The following is a 17,379-nucleotide window of genomic DNA, read 5'->3' as shown; positions in this document are numbered from 1 at the left end:
AACTGTAGGAGGGCCGATTAGCAGGCAAATGAGTGCCGGCCCTCTCCTGCCGCAGCTCTGTGAGGCGTGGCGCCGGCGTTTAACTCCAGCGTCCGCCCTGACAGCTCCTCCAGCAGCCGCTAATCAGCAGCTATTTAATTAGCCCCCCTGTGTGCTACAATTCACTGTATTAGCGCCGCAAACCGCCCGCTAACGTTGTCAAAATGTTCGTTTTGCCCCCCCCCCCACCCCTTTCACCACCTCGACCGGCCCGGTCTTATTATAATTCCTCTCTTTCTTTTTCTTCCTCTTTCATTGTTCCTTGCTCCTGCGCTCTCTCTGCTGTCAACACAGTTTCTGTTTTTTTATTCGGTTCAAATCATGCTCACCACGGGCTACATGTACTTTTTTTTCTAAATGTTATGATCTTTCTCTTCTTCCTTTGTATCTCACTCTCTTCCTCCACCCACTCCTCTCTCTCTCTCTCTCTCTCTCTCTCTCTCTCTCTCTCTCTCCTCTTCTCTCTTGCTCGTGCAGGTAACCTGGACCTGACAGGACCCAAGCAGGTGTTCAAGGCGGAGAATAACCCCTGGGTGACCCCCATTGCTGACCAGTTTCAGCTGGGTGTGTCCCACGTGTTTGAATATGTCCGCTCCGAGACCTACAAGTAGTAAGTCTTCCACCCCCTCCCCTTCCAAATGCAAGACATACTACTACAAATACTACAAGAGACGGAGCACAACATGGAAAATCATGCTGTGCTGTGTGTGTGTGTGTGTGTGAATACCACACATGTGTGTCAGGCATAATGTTACACAAGCAGGCATACGAAAAAAAAGTGTGTATGTGGGTGTGAGTTGTCATCATTTTATGTATTCATTTATTCATCTAAACTAATGAGTACTGACTCCAGTGACTGTGGATGTCATCTTAAATTAAGGAGACTCAGCATATCATCAAGACCTTGTCTTTTCTGTCACAAAATGGCCTGCTCACTGCAAGCCTCTGGCGTTCTCTTCCTGACAGTGCACTCTAAAAAAACGAACTCCCTTTTACATTCTAAATACTGTGTTTGCCTGTGTGCGCAAAAGCATGTAACAGAATTGAATTGTGTATGTATGCTTGTTTTATTTGTCGTCGTGAAAGGCACTTGGTGTGTATAGTTAGGGACATTTTCTTGAGTGAGAGCTATTCTTCTCCTCTCCTCCCCAAACCACTGTGCCCTTAAGCCCTGCCCTGCCTGACGGGCGAGTGATTGCGTAACACCTGGCCTCTGGTGGGGCGGCTGCCTATGGCGGTGACCCCCGCGCCCACCCAGCGTGCACTCATGCATCCCACAATCCCCCTCTCCTCCAGGGGGGTCGGCCGCGGGCTGTGATGGATAGGCTAATATGGCTTCAGCCAGTAATGCCAGCAACATGGCAGTCTAGCCAGTCAGTGGGGATACACATTCAATTGCACAACATACACCCACCCACACACACACACACACACACACACACACACACATTTATATACACACACACACACACACACACACACACACACAAACGTTAATACACATTCTCACCACTGTTCTTTGTCATATACTGGGTCATTCCACCTCAATTCAACAAATGCCTTCTGCTTGACCATCTCAGATTTCCTTCAAAATTTTACCACCTGAAGAGTAACCATTTAAACTGACTTAGCCAAAATATTAGATTGGTATACCTAATACATCCAGAGAAAAACGTTTTTGAACATGGTACCCCCCTTCTGATTTTTGCCACATTGGCGCCCTCATCTAAATCTGCAGCAACGTTCAGATGTCATTATCTCAAAAAGTGTTCAAGCTAAAGACTTCAAATTTTCTGTGAATAATGATTGCTACCTATAGATTCCACAGATTCATTCGTAGGCCGTATGTATTGATACTGACTGTGTTTCAATCTTGTGAAATCAGAAGAAAAATGGCAGATCTTTTTTCAACCCCCACATTGGGTGCTCCATTACACAATTTGTAAACAAAATGTTTGACAAATGGTTATATCTCTCTACAGAAGTGTTTAAGCTGTCTTTGAAAAAGTAATTAAGAGGTGTCTGTATTGCTTTTTTGTTGGAAGTATTGTAACACAAAACTGAAAAATAATCAATTTGGATAATATTGTATCTCCCCATTACAGAGGTATGACATGCTATACCAATGAATTGAACACATCTCCAGAAAGAGTATGGAATGGGCTTTCAGACTGTGAAATTTCAAGATGGTATTATGGCTGCAGTTATTAAAAAACATTTTTTTAAATATTGGTCTATTACAACAATTAGCGTTGCTTTTTTGTGCTATTATTTAATGATTTCGTAATCCTTGTCTTATTCCTAAGTATCAGATGTTTATGTCTCATACTGTTAAACATTTATATTTTCATTTACTTGCTGAGTGATGAACTAATAAAATATTTCCTGTATTTCCGAAATAAATTGCTGCTGTCACTATTTAATGCCACTAGATGTCACTGTTCATGGATATCAGCAATGTGCTGTTATAGTAGACCAATATTTCAAAAATAACATTTCAATAACCATAGCCATAATACCATCTTGAAATTTCACAGTCTGAAAGCCCATTCCATACTCTTTCTGGAGATGTGTTCAATTCATTGGTATAGCTTGTCATACAGTGAGGAGCACATGTATTTGATACCATGCTAAAACAGGAATATAAAATCATCATTTGACAATTGATCTTAATGCCTTAATTTAAAAAATGAGTAAAAATCAAACCGCCAAGGACACCAATTTTCTTTGTGATTGAAGAATGTATCGTAAATAGATAAATGTTTTCCTTAAATGCTAGGGGAAGGAAGTATTTGACCCCCTATGTAACCCTATGGGAATTTAACACATAGGGTTAACATAGGGGCAGGCAGATTTTTATTTTTAAAGACCAGCTATTTCATGGATCTAGGATATTATGCATCCCGATAAATTTCCCTTGGCCTTTGGAATTAAAATAGCCCCACATCATCACATACCCTTGACCATAGCTAGAGATTGGCATGGTGCTTTTTCCAGTAGGCCTATTAGCCTGTTTGATTTGCATTGAGCTCAATGAGCATCAAACAGGCTAATAGGCCTACTGCAAAAAGCACCATGCCAATCTCTCGCTATGGTGAAAGGTATGTAATGACGTGGGGCTATTTTAATTCCAACGGCCAAGGGAACTTTATCAGGATGCATAATAACCTGAATCCATGAAATAGCTGGCCTTAAAAAATAAAAATCTGCCTGCCCCAATGTTAACCCTATGTGTTAAATTCCCATAGGGTTACATTGGGGGTCAAATACTTCCTTCCCCCTAGCATTTAGGAAGAACATTTATTTATTTACGAAACATTCTTCATTCACAAAGAAAATTGGGGTAGTTAGCGGTTTTATTTTTACTCAATTTTTGAATTAAGACATTAAGATCAATTGTCAAATGATGATTTTATATTCCTCTTTTTAGTCAACTTTAGCATGGTATCAAATACATGTTCTCCTCACTGTACCTCTGTAATGGGGAGATACAATATTATCCAAATTGATTGTTTTTCAGTTTTGTGTTACAATACTTCCAACAAAAAAGCAATATAGACACCTCTTCATTACTTTTTCAAAGACAGCTTAAACACTTCTGTAGAGAGACATAACCATTTGCCAAACATTTTGTTTACAAATTGTGTAATGGGGCACCCAATGTGAGGGTGTGAAAGAAATCTGCAATTTTTCTTCTGATTTCACAAGATTGAAACACAGTCAGTGTCAACACATACGACTTAGGAATGAATATGTGAAATCTATAGGTAGCAATCATTATTCACAGAAAATTTGAAGTCTTTAGCTTGAACACTTTTTGAGATAATGACATCTGAACTTTGCTGCAGATTTAGATGAGGGCGCCAATGTGCCAAAAATCAGAAGGGGGGTACCATGTTCAAAAATGTTTTTCTCTGGATGTATTAGGTATACCGATCTAATATTTTGGCTAAGTTAGTTTGAATGGTTACTCTTTAGATGGTAAAAGTTTGAAGCAAATCTGAGATGGTCAAGCAGAAATTTTCTCTAAAATCCGTTGAATTGAGGTGGAATGACCCTACTGCTATACTATATATACAGTACAGTATATACTGTATACACACACACTCCCTTTGGGAAGGTGGGAGGATGTGATGTGTGAATGGCTGGCTGACTGACTGTCTGAAGATATTTGAATTTTAGACGAACATTAGCACTAAATTTAGTTCCCTTCATGCAGGCCACATTTATTTTGGTCCCCCCTCTTTTTTTTCTGGACCAACCCAGGAAGTCGATCCGCTGTCAGTTATAGAAGCATGGCATAAAAAAAGGAAAAACAAAAATGAGAAGAGAGCGGATTTTTAACACAGAACTGGACCAATTAGTGTCCTACAGCCTGAGGCTGGCGTCTCGTCCAAGTGACAGAAGAATTCAGTCATGTGTCCCCCAAGCTTCCATCAAGCACCGCACGGGGCTCTCCGACGTGTAAGTCCGGAGCTTTGGCGCTCTGAGCAAACAGGCTACGTGATTAGCTTGTTATGAAGGCCCCCGCCTCAGACACACCACATTTACAAATGCCCGTCCCCTTGGAACGCATTATGTGCCCTTCTTTAGTGAGAAGAGGCCTCACGTTAAAAAAAAAAGTTGGCCTTGTATATCTGTGTGTGTGTGTGTGTGCACGTACCATCGAGGACAAGGAAGTTTGTAGAACTAATTGTAGCGTTTCTTTTGGCAATCCCCTCTCCCAACTTTTTTTTTTACTTCTCCCTTACAATCCCCGGCACCAGGAGAGGAAAATCCTGGTGTTTGATCATTTAGCTGCCCGCTGAGCTGCCCGTGTGTTTGGGTGCCGCGCAGGACCCACTCGCTGGAACTGATCTTTCCCTGAGCTGCGCCGCCGCAGCCTGTCTGCCCGCACACACAAGGCACACGATCTGGATTCCGCACCACAGCAGAGCCGTGTGTGTGTGTGTGTGTGTGTGTTAATGCCAGAAAGGAGTGTGTGAGTGGTGGGATTGTTTTCATACCATTTTAGGTGGTTGTTTGTGGTTTTATTTGTGTGTGTGTGTGTGTGTGTGAGATTGCAGTTAGTTGACTTGTGTTAACTCATCTCCTCTGTCACTTGTTACCCATGTTGTCTACTACTTCCAACTACCCATCCCAGCTCTCCAGATACAGGTGGACATGGTACAGAAACAGTAGCTGTCCTCCAGGCGCCCCAACAGGCACACACTGTCATTAGCAGCAGAAAGCACACTTGCCAACACACTTGCCAGCAGTCCATTGGTAATGATGCTTTATTGACACTCAGTTGTGCATTCTGAGGGGTTTGTTCATTGATTTCCACTCAGGCGTGTTTATGACAGTGGGAGCGTCAGCCTTAAGGTGTGTGTGTGTGTGTGTGTGTGTGTGTGTGTGTGTGTGTGTGTGCGCGCTACAGCTGTTTTAGCTGATCCAGCAGTGGGGCCTCTCTGCCTTTTGATGAATGGCCATTCTGCCGTTTAGTCAATCCCGTCTGCGTCGCCAATCTATCTAATAGCAGGTTGTCATGGACACGATGCCAGGCGATAAATCGCTCATTCAGCGGCCGGCGAGCGTCTGTTTGACGATGACGATCTCTCATTTGGCTCATTACTCATAAACCTTGATCGATGGCTGGCGGAGGGAGGCCTTTTTTTCTCGGAGTTTCAGTCTTTGGCAAGACCTGCTACTAGTGTCTTTTAAAGACGAAGATGGTATTATAATAGACTTAACGTAATTTCCCGACTGTTAGCCGCGGCTTATACATTGATTTTGCAAAATTTCTTCAACCATGAGGTTAATACAGGGGGACAGTTAATATGGTGTTAATATGGTTTTGTTTCTTTTAACTTGCATAAAACACTGTCCTGTGGCTTATACACAATGCGGCTTATATGCAGAAAATTACTGTAACGTTTATAGAAGGCAAGTGACTGCTCTGTTGTTGATGTAGAACCTGATTCTGTGGTCAAGCATTGCATTTCCACCAAGACCCCACCAGCACGGCAGCAGTTGTGCATGAAGACGGATATGTCTGCTCTTCATCCCTCATGCGTAGTCCTGGTGAAAGGTTGCGTCTCCAGTGAATCTGGATAATAAATGGACTTAAAAGTCCCCCTTTGTTCAGTTATGAGAAAAAGAAATATGGTTCAAGTAGTGATTTAATAGCAAAATCTTATGACTCTCATAGCCTGTGTATCTTTTCTTGTCGTAGAGGGTTGCTTTGATCCGCTGAAGTAAAGCCTTTTTGGGGGGAGAGAGCTTAATGACTCTGAAATGTCAGCTTGACCGGTCTATTCTAACACATGATGCAACACTCAAAATGATATTCCATTCAGATGGTCTTGTGTTAAACTCTGGGATGTTCTGCCTTATAGAGTGGGCTAAGCCATACTGTGGTTTAAAGAAAAGTCTGTGTTTTTTGTACATTCTTTTGTACATTTGTATTCTGCAGCTCACCACAGCAGGGTGAGAAGACGGGCAGAAAGCCTCCACTGTTTGTTTGCCGGCCCTTTTATGCGTATAGTGTTTGTGTGTGTGTGTGCGTGTGTGTGTGTGGATGGGAGTGTGTGTGTGGGGGTAGGTGGGTGTGGGTGTGTGTGTCTCCGACATAAGGTGTGAGCTTACGTTCAGCACGCACCAACGGTTTCATTCACACCTTAATGTCCTTCAACTCCAAGAACTCATCGCTCTTGCGCTCTCTCCCCTTCCCTCCCTTTCTCTCACTGTCATTCTCTTTCTCTCTCTCTCTTCCCCTCTGTCACACACACACACACACACACACACACTCACACAACACACACACAGACAACACTAACACTCTTTTATATTCCCTTCTTTCATGTATTCTACATCCTTCACTCTCTCTCTCTCTCTCCCCCCTCTCCATCACTGCCTCCCCTCCTGCAGGCTGTTTCCTTTCTGAGCCTTTATGAGGAATGTTGGTCATTTGTGACCCACGCTGGACTACAGAGTCACCAGGTGGACCGGTGGGCGTTCAGCCAAAGCCTCTCCCAGTACATCAAAGGCATCCGTTTAATCAGTGCCCCGGCCAGCCTTAATGCTCTAACAGGTGAGCCCGGCACCACCTGTGCAGGTCTCATCCTCCAAGAGCTCCACGTTTTGCTTTGCCGCTTGTTCGCTTATTTCTCAAGGGTCGGAGGTCAGATTCCAGGACGGCACCTCTGATAAACGGAGCAAGTCGGCGGTACCCTGAAGTTGATTCCCCCCCCCCCCCCCCCCCCTGTCTGTGGGAGTAACACCCGACATTCCCGGTGCTCCGCTCCGCTCCGGGCTAATGGCTTTTTCCGCTGAGATTTGTGTCTCGCAGCCCGCAGCCTAGTGGCCGGGAGAAACGCGCTCACTCGTCCGTTGAGCAGTTTTGAGACGGAGGAATGAGAAAATGCACTGCTAAATCCTCTCCTCTCCTCTCCCTCTCCCTCTCTCTCTCTCTCTCTTCTCTCTCTCTCTCTCTCTCCCTCTCTCTCCCTCTCTCTCTCTCTCTCTCTCTCTCTCTCTCCCCCTCTCTCTCCCGCTCTCTCTACAGTGGAGAATGCTGATCTCCAAAAGAGAGGGAGAGAAGGAATAAGAATGAGAGGGGGGGGGAAATGAGAAGACAGCTGCCATGCATATTTCATGCGGCAGCTTGTTAACCTGACAGGGGGATCTGTGGGCTGACGGACAGAGGCGAGAGAAGCCACTGCGTGCTCATAATGCATTAACATACCGTAAACCCCTTCTTCCCCTTTTCCTCCTCTCCTCACTCTAGTCTTCCTCTTACAACCCCCCCTCCCTCCCCCACACACACACACTCTCACTCACATGCACACACACACACACACACACACGCACGCACACACACACGCGCGCGCAAACTCTCACTCACTCACTCACACATGCACACACACAATCTCTCTCTCTGTCTCTCTCTCTGACTCTCTCTCACACTCACACACACACGCACACACACCACGCACACACACGCGCACACTCACACACACACACACACACTCACACACACACTCCTCCCCTTTGCTGGTTGGCCATCTTTTATTCATCGCTACGCTAAACGCTGGTTGATACCCAGCAGTCAAAGCGGTTGCCACGCACACACGCACACGTGCGCGTCACAGCTGTCGATGGACAACTGAAAAAAACAGCTCCGTAATTAAATGCCTCTCTCTTTCTCTCTTTTCCTCTTTTCATCTCTCTTCCCTCCATCCCTCCATGTCATCCTCTACCCTTTGCTGCTCCCTCTCTCCAGGCCTCTCCATCTCCCCTCATTTTTGCCATGGACACCACCTCTCTCAGCCCGGTCATCCACTAAAATGGCTTCTCACATCACTTCTACACAGATTACACCCAACGCTTTGACTTTCTGGTATAGCCACATAGACACAAGAACACCACCTCAACTTCACCTGAACTAAGACTCAAACTGCTGATCTTTCCAACTAAACAAACTATACAGTACAACATCCAACAACATCCAACAACCAAAATGAACTCCTTGTCTCCTGCACCTACCAAGGGTGCAAGAAACCCGAGTCATGATTTCTGACCATCTGACCCTCTTGTAGGCCGCAGACCGCTGGGCTGAGAGAGGGGTTGTCCAGGTGGTGCCCAGGAGGAGGGCTTTCTTCTCTTGCCCAGTCCTCGCTGCTTTGCGCTATTCAAGCAAAGAAAACGGAGGTCTTCCCTAACCTATCTCTTGACAACAGACCATGATTATCTCTCACCTTGACTTCTGTAATATTTCTCTAATGAGCCTTATGTGGTGAAACCTCTACATAGGGAACAGCATGTCATTGTGTGTTTGGTTTTCAATCAACCAAAAAAGGGCACATGTTACCCAGCTGTTCATTGAGCTCCACTGGCTACCATTAGCCACCCACATTAAATTCAGATATGTAATGCTCGCCTACACGTGATTACTGGGTCTGCTCCCACTCACTTAAATGCTCTCATAGAGGCTCATGTTACTCCTCAGCCACTGCGTTTCTCCAAGGAATGTCGTCTGGTACTGCCACCCTGACAGGGAAGCTACACCAGTCACGTAACTGCAGCGTTGTGTTTCCTTTGCATCTGCTGCAACAATTAGTTTCCACTATAATCAATGGAAGTATCTACTGTGCACCAGTCGTGATAACGGTGCATACATTTAAAAAAAATAGACTTCTAAATGGATTTTACATGCTACATGGTGTAGCTTCCCTGTAACACAGTGGAATCTAGACTGTTCTCATTTGTAGTTCCCAGATGGTGGAAGGAGCTACCAAGTGGCAGCAGAACAGGGCCACTCTATCTTCAGGAAGCTCTTGAAGAACTAGTTCTTCTGTGAATACCTCCTCTCCTAGCACATCTCCAAACATGTAACATGTCCTGTCTGCACTTCATTCACTTCCTTTCTTCTGTCTTTACCTCCTTTCATCACACTTTGACTAGTACTTCAACTTTTCCACTCTCATCCTGTGGTTGCCCCATAGTGTATTTATTTGTTATTTTATTGTGGCTAAGGTCTCCTTCACAATGTGGCTTGAAAGTATTTGTTGTTGTTAACGTCTCCTTTGCAATGGTTTGAATTTTAATCCTCATTTTGTAAGTTGTCTTGGATAGAAGTATCTGCTAAATTAATGAAAAAAGTAAAGTTTCTTTTTTTTCTCCTTTATTGTTCCTCTCCTTTACGTTCTACCTCCTCCTCTCTTTTAACCTGGGTCTCTGCCCTGCCTCCGGTACCCAGTGGTCCTCTTGTAGTGTGTTTCCTATTCTTCCTCCTGACTTCTGTCTCTCTCATGCTGTTTGAGGGTGTGTGGGTAGGAGTTACATCTCATCAGCTAGATATGAACTACATGTCATGTAAAACAGCTTTTCTTCTCAGGCATATTTCCCTTTGCAATTGTAGAAAAAAAACACATTTATTTTTGAAAAATGTTGGATGCTCATATTTCCATTAATCTAGCGTGGAATGTGTGACTGTATGAATGCATGAGAGCTTGTGAGTGTTTGTTGACCCAAAGCTCTGTATATTTGCTAAAAGGATTGTGTGTGTGTGTGTGTGTGTGTGTGTGTGTGTGCGTGCGTGTGTCCTAGTGTGTTTCTGAGAAAAAGACTAGGTTGCTGGTGTGCGTTTTCTGTTCTGCCTGACTCATCGTCCGTGTCAGCCATCCAGACAGGTTTGGTCTCCTCGTCAGTGTCTCAGAGGGCTGTGTGTCCCCTGTGTGGGGCTGGGTGCACCCCTGGAGAACAGCCTGGGCAACCCCCTCTGTCAGCCCAGCTGTCTGCGGCCTCACCCTATCACAAAGGAGAGAGAGAGAGAGAGAGAGAGAGAGAGAGAGAGAGAGAGAGAGAGAGGAGAGAGAGAGAGAGAGAGAGAGAGAGAGAGAGAGAGAGAGAAGAGAGAGAGAGAGAGAGAGAGAGAGAGAGAGAGAGAGAGAGAGAGAGAGAGGAGAGAATCTGAGGGTGGGACAAAAAGCGAAAGAGACGGGAGACCAGGGAAGGATGGGGACACGACAGAGGAGCGAAGGGGTGGAAGGCACACAGACTTTCAGAAGACGCAGCAGGCAGGCAGTCGAGTAAGAATACAGGTAGACAGGTGTGAGAAGAATAGGGGAAAGGGCTACATACAGGATGAGATGGAGGAGAGGGGAGAGGAACCAGTGGCATGAAAACAGACTGATAGAAAGAAGACCGTGCATAGAGAGAGAGAGAGAGAGAGAGGTGAGAAAAACAGAGTGAATGGAACAGACGGTCAGAGGGAAAAGAGGAGGAGGAGCGGAGACCTGGGGGACTGTGTGAGAAATGGAGAGAGCGGAGACAATATGCTACGTGCTACAATGGGAATCACACACGAACAAAGACGGCTGATGCAGTCAATGGCTGTTTAGTGTGCAACGGTGAAGAGGCAGGGGACACAGCACAAGTGTGTGTGTGCGTGCCAGAGCCCTCGGCTGTTCTGGCATCAGTGTAGCTGCAGAGACGGCTCACAAAGTATGCGATGGATATTTAGACATCACATTTGACTGCAGATAACCGAACGAATCAGAATAAAACAGGGGAGGTGTGTGGCGTTGTTGCCAGTGATGAGCAACCAATCTGGGACTTTTCCTAGTGTGCATTTGACCTACAGCACATCCATACGGTAGAAATGTACGTCATTGCTGTCTGTACGTTTCTTTATAAGGAGTTACGGTCTTCAGTAGTATTTCTAGATGGAGCTACACCAGTTATTTAAAGGATGCTCCTCCATTTGGATTGCCCTCTTTTCCCAAAGCTCATTGGCCTCATTAGAGATCATTACCACGCTTAGGCCTTGATATCTAACTTCCTGATCTATATGCTGATATGGCTGATATGTCTTATTCTGCACAAAGGACAAAGGGGCGCGATCACTGCTGTTGCATGGACCACATTTACATTTGTATGTAGAGCAAGGAGATTGTTAGCAATGCAAGATGCCTAAAACTCTGTGAAGTATCATGGAATCAAATGAAATTCCTCTATTAAAAACCCTCCATATATTCAGAGCGAAAGAAAGAGGGTGAGAAGCGAGAGAGAGAGAAAGAGAAAGAGAGGGAGAGGGGGGGTTGGACACGCTGAGAGAGCGAGAGAGAGGCTTTAAGATTTCTTGATATTTTTTTTTTCTCCTCAAATGTCTCTCCACTCAAGCATGTGGTGACAGGAGAAAAGCTTTTGGGGGCACTTGAGTGTGCCAGCGTTAAACTGAATAGCATTTCATGAAGGCCTCCCATGCAGGAGCAACGGACAAGGTGCTGCCGGTCAATTAGCATGTGTTGATAACTCTGCACACGCCACTTAGAAGAAAGGGAGGGAGAGAGGGAGGGAGGAAGAGAGAGGCAGAGAGGGAGGGAGGAAGAGAGAGGCAGAGAATAAAGAGAGAGAGGAAGGAGAAAAAGGGATAGAGAGAGAAAGACAGAATGAGAAAGAGAGAGAGAGAGAGAGAGACAGACAGAGGGGGGGGTGTAGATGGGTGGTGTGGCCCCCTTCAACAGCAGCTGAATTGGGTGTCTCGGCGGTGCTCCGGCCCACTCTCCGGGGCGCTGTGCATCTGTGCATGGCCAGCCTGCATGTGTTAGCTGCACTGGGAGCGCTCAGCCTCCCCGGGCCTCACTAATGAGACTCAGGCACCGCACAGCTGAGAGACCAGGGCTCCAGGAGACAGCAGCCGCACGCTGCACGGGAAACACACCCACCCAGGAAAAGGTGTGTGTGTGTGTGTGTGTGTGTGTGTGTGTGTGTGTGTGTGTGTGTAGTACACTTCTTGGATGATTCAAATTCTGTATGTGTGTGAGACACACAGATAGACAGACAGACAGACAGAGATCGTGTTTGGGTCCTCACATACATTTATTGTGTTTGACACCGTTGGTGTGGGTTTATAGTTAAAGTTATAACTATGTTGTGAGAAGAATAGATTCAGAGAGAGAGGGAGAGAGCGAGAGAATTCATCACTTCTCATTAGTCCAAGCCTTGGCAGCCCGCCCCCTCTCTGCAGCGCTGGCTTCCTATAGGTTATCAATCAGACGGCTCATTAAAGGGGGTTGAGCGCGTGCCATGTCGCAGAGAGAGAGGGAGTCAACAAGCAGTGGCCCCCGTACGGAGTAGAACCAGAATCCGCTCCCTAACCAGCACCCCCCGCCAGCCACTTCGCCTCCGTGTTAAATGTCACCCACAGGTCCCCCCATTGCAGATATACTGTATTAGTCCGCAGGTCTTGGAGAGCTCTTATAGAACTGCTGTTGCAGTTAGTTCTCCTCTTCCCCCAACTCTTGAATGGTTGCTGTTTCGCAGGCACAATGCTGCTCTGAGCCTCAGATTGGGCTGTTCAACTGTGATGCCATTTCCTTGCCAGTTGGGTAGTTGAGCCGTGCTCCTCCTCTCTATTGTAGTCTGGTGAAGTTAGGTGGGGGTGGTGGTGGCAAACATGGGCTCTTTTGTGGAAGTCCATGCTAGAGTCACATGCAGAGGCGTCGTTAGACCTGGGCATTCGGGGCTATAGCCCCTGATGTATTGGGGATAGCCCCGGATCTCCGTGCCTTACAAAATGATGAAAATCGCCAGAGTTTTTTTTATAAGGTTCAAATTGAATGCCACGGTCAGCAGCCCCTAGCCTGACGTGATTGCTGCTAGTGGCGTCTAGATTTCTAGGCTATTTCTTAGCAGTCACAACTTAGCCTGAGAGCCAGAAACACAGGCACAACTGCAATATTGTTACCGGTACTCTTGTTCGCTGACGTTCCATGGAGTCGGAATAAATTGTTGCAAATGCGACATCAGTGTTCCATGCTTCCCCCCTCTGTCGGGCTGACTGCCAGCCTCTGTAACTCGCTAACTTTAAGACCGTTCATTTTGATAACAAAGAGATAAACTTACTCACGTTACCTAACGGCTCTGTAGGATAGATTAACGAAACGTTCTGCACAAGCATTCGTTTTCCATGAACTTGTTCCATTAAGTCTACTAGTAGGCTAGTAGCCAACAGTAGTAAACACGTAGTAGCCTACAACAACACTAGTAAACACTGCTAGTTACCACAAAACGAGTGGAAGAGCCAGGCTGGCCGCAGGTAGATCTCCAGGCAATTATACCAATGATTTCCATGCAAACTGAAAATTGGACGAGGAGTTGTGTTGGATTAATCCATTTACAGCGATTAGAGTGGCACCTGGAAATGATTCATTCATTCATCATGTCATGTTTGGGTCTCTGTTAGAACTAATACCAGTAGCCTAGGCTAGCCTTGAGGGAAATTAGCTTTATTTGTTATTAAAATATGATGAGGAGAACCCCAACGAATTTCCTTCCTTTCCTTCTCAAACTATGTTGAAACGGCATCTTTAAAGGCCCAATTTTCAAAATTTCCCGGGGGAAAAACCCCCGGACCCACGTAAGAAGGAAAACAAAAAAAAAAAAGTCGGGCTACAGCCCCGAATCTATGGTACACCTAGTGACGCCCCTGGTCACATGTTCAATCATCCCCTAAGGTCAGCACTGACGATGGGATGAGGGGGTGGTGCGTGTGCGTGCGTGTGTGTGTGTGTGTGTGTGTGTGTGTGTGTGTGTGTGTGTGTGTGTGTGTGTGTGTGTGTGTGTGTGTGTGTGTGTGTGTGTGTGTGTGTGTGTGTGTGTGTGTGTGTGTGTGTGTGTGTGTGTGTGTGTGTGTGTGTGTGTGTGTGTGTGTGTGCGTGTGCGTGATGTGGGGTGATGCACAGAAAGAGCTGTGTCTGACGGGCTGTGGCCGCGCCCCATTTATCAGAGCTCTTAATTGTCATCATGGAATGTCTTCAAGCACAAGCAGTGCCATGGATTTTCACTGGCCTTGTCTAAACAAGTTGTGCTGGATGTTGGAGTTTATTTTTGTCTGTATGCCCGTGGAAACGGGAAGCTCCAAAGACATTGCTAGTACACAAATAAATGTTTGTCAAGTGGAATAATACATTTTTCCACGTTGGCCTCTTTATGTGCTTCATACTGTTATTGTGTTCTGGGTCTGACGGACAAGCACTCCTAAAAAAAACCTCTCATGGACATGGACAATTCTAAGCACACACTCAAGAGCCTGTTATTAGCTTGTATTTTTTTCAGAAAGAGAGAAAGAAATAAGTTCACATTAACATCTTCTTTCACATTGTGTGTATTAACTCCCCTCTTCCCTCGGCTGCGCTATGATGGACCTTTAAATATAAAGGACTCGGCGCTGCCTGATGAATTTAAAGGTAACCGGCATGTTGTCGTCCACTCAGAGATGCTCAAGGTTTGCGTCTGCGGCAGCCTCGCATCTGGGGCACGCTGAGCCCTTCTGGAAACCTTGGGATTCTCATTCCAGTCCAGGATATTGATTTTCTTTTTCTTTTTTTTCTTTTTTTGCTTCTCCAGTGCCTAAATTTTATCGCATCTCTTCCGAAAGCCCCAAAGGAGGACATCTTTTCGTTTCTTTTTTTTTTGTAAATCCTCATCATATCTTGTAAATGAGCAATAAGTCAATAAGTTCACTTCAGTTAAGTGGTATACAGTATGGGAAGATAATGACTAGCACACAGAAATGATGGCGTCATGGGGAGAATTATGCATTTGGCTGTATGTAACAGAAGTAATGGCAGCTTTGTTTGAGGTCTGGGTCATAGACTAGTACTTAGTCCCGTATACGTCCTTACATCCTTCTGTATATACAGTCTGTGTGAACGCACATACATTTGCTCTTCATATATGGTGGTGGTTATCATATGTACTCTGGCAGTGGAGTCCTTGGGGTGAGTAAGTGCTTAGAAAGCTTGACTATGCTTTAGTGGCCCTGCAATGGACAGGGGAAGCTCATTAAGGAAGAACTCAGGGTGGGATGAGCGGAAGTTTCCGGAACGATTCTTGGAAATGGGGGAAGCACATGCTAGGCTGATTTTCTGATCAGGGTTCCTCCATTCTCTGTCACATGTATCATGTGAGTGGCTCACACATACACATACATTCATACTCACACAGAGACGTACACACACACACACACACACACACACACACACACTCATTTAAACTGCCATTGCACTTAAATAAACCTCTGAAACAGATACAGCAGAGACATGGATATTGTATGTGTTAAGTGTACAGTATGCGAACGAGCGTCTACTCCCAGGTGAGCGCCGTTTGCTATCTTGTCGATATCGCACGAGTGGATTTCTAAAAGCGCCGTGGCGTCGGCATGAATGAGGCGTCTGCATGTGTGTGGGCACACAGACACTCTGGCAGGCCTGCGCTGTCTGTAACGGAGATTAATTAACCCGAGTGGAATTGCTGGAGGAGGTGAAGAGCCGCGGGGCCGCATCAGGAATCAGATTCCATTAACTGGGCCGCTCCAGTCGCCGCCTTTAATTGGCCCTAAGTGCTCGTCGGGGTGCTAGTCAGGCAGGCGAATGGGAAATCTTTTTAGCTCGCGCCGGGGACGGAGGACTGGTGGCATAACAAAGCTACTGTGACCACATCAACCCTGGGCAAACATACAGACACTGACACACACACACACACACACACACAGACAAGCACACTGGGGGAGACACGTTTTTCTGTCTCTTCCTGTAGTTTACACACACACACACATACACACAAGCACTTATGCTCTAAATTCCTGTCTCTATTTCTTATGGAGTGCTTGGTTGAAAATCTTCTAAAGGGGAGGCACAAATATTCAGAGGAGTTAAAGACGTCTTTGCTCCTGAAATAAAAGGGGTCCACTGTGATCTTTAACTGTGAGTGATAATAGTGTTTGGTGGGTGGGAGGTCCTTTCGCTGCTTTCTGATGAGCGGTTTTCCTCCCCAATCCATCCATGGCTCTCTGGCTCCACTGATTATCTTGACTAGCCCGGCTCTTGGCATGTACTTTCCCAGCTTCTTCAGTATTCCCAGCATGTGCCTCAGCCATGTCAGTCCGCCGGGACTCTGTCAGAGAAAAAACGCTTCAGTGATCCCACCCTCCACACACACACATTCGCGCACACACACGCACACACACACAGAGAGAGACTCACACGTACGTATCAGCTTGATGTAAAACAGGGCCAATTTACTCCCGGCCGGGGCGCACAAATCTACGTGCATCTGTCAGCACTGATCCCTCCCGGCGCATTTAGCCCGAGCGGCCCCTGAGGCAGAGGAGCACCTCCGGGCCAGAGCACAGTCACTGCTGTCATGGCCGCAAATAAACCCTCACAAACACTTACAAATAAATATGCCCCGTACCAGCACACACACACACTCACACACACACACACAAACAAACAACAACACAGCAAAACACACACCGGTCAGCCCTGTCACGCTCCCAAAAAAAAACCCCTTCCACCTTTGTGAATGAATACTCTGGTGGAGACGTTAACACAGAATCACAGCAGGGTCAATCCTGTCACAGATAAAGAATGCTTACAAATATAAACCCCTACACTCAAATCTAACAGTCACGTGTAAAACAACACATCCAGTGCTTTATGTATGGTCTCCACACCATCCCATCACTTCCAAGTAAATGCCATTATTGATTTAAAAAAATACAAAGTATTACATAAACATTGTACATTACAGCAACACCCAGTTGTAATTCACAAATTTAACAAGTTAATACATTTATCAGTGATTTCTGGCAATCTTAACCCAGAGATCTTCTGCTCACAATAGAATGGTCATCCCATCTATTCTCCTGTGCAGTTCCCACTCTCATGTACAGAAGCTATTTATGGGCAACTCTTGAAGAAACCTCGTAAGAAGCCCATAGACCTTCAGCTCTCTGATAAGTATAGCCTCTCTATCCTTAAGGTTGGTAGCACCATGACCAAATATTTGAAG

At 45.8% G+C, this 17,379-nt stretch overlaps 1 protein-coding gene across 1 annotated transcript in view; it reads left to right on the top strand.

Moving 5' to 3' along the window:
* rsu1 (Ras suppressor protein 1) overlaps nucleotides 1–17,379 on the top strand; it is a gene marked incomplete in the record, with an annotated part of 35,401 nt that overhangs the window by 12,976 nt on the left and 5,046 nt on the right. Inside the window, 1 exon segment of the mRNA XM_062521588.1 lies at nucleotides 517–649. Within this exon segment, the coding sequence (XP_062377572.1) occupies nucleotides 517–649 (133 nt within the window).

This window comes from Sardina pilchardus, chromosome 19 (genome assembly GCF_963854185.1).
Source record: "Sardina pilchardus chromosome 19, fSarPil1.1, whole genome shotgun sequence".
Lineage (NCBI taxonomy): Eukaryota > Metazoa > Chordata > Actinopteri > Clupeiformes > Clupeidae > Sardina > Sardina pilchardus.
This window is presented reverse-complemented; position numbering and strand designations above follow the sequence as displayed.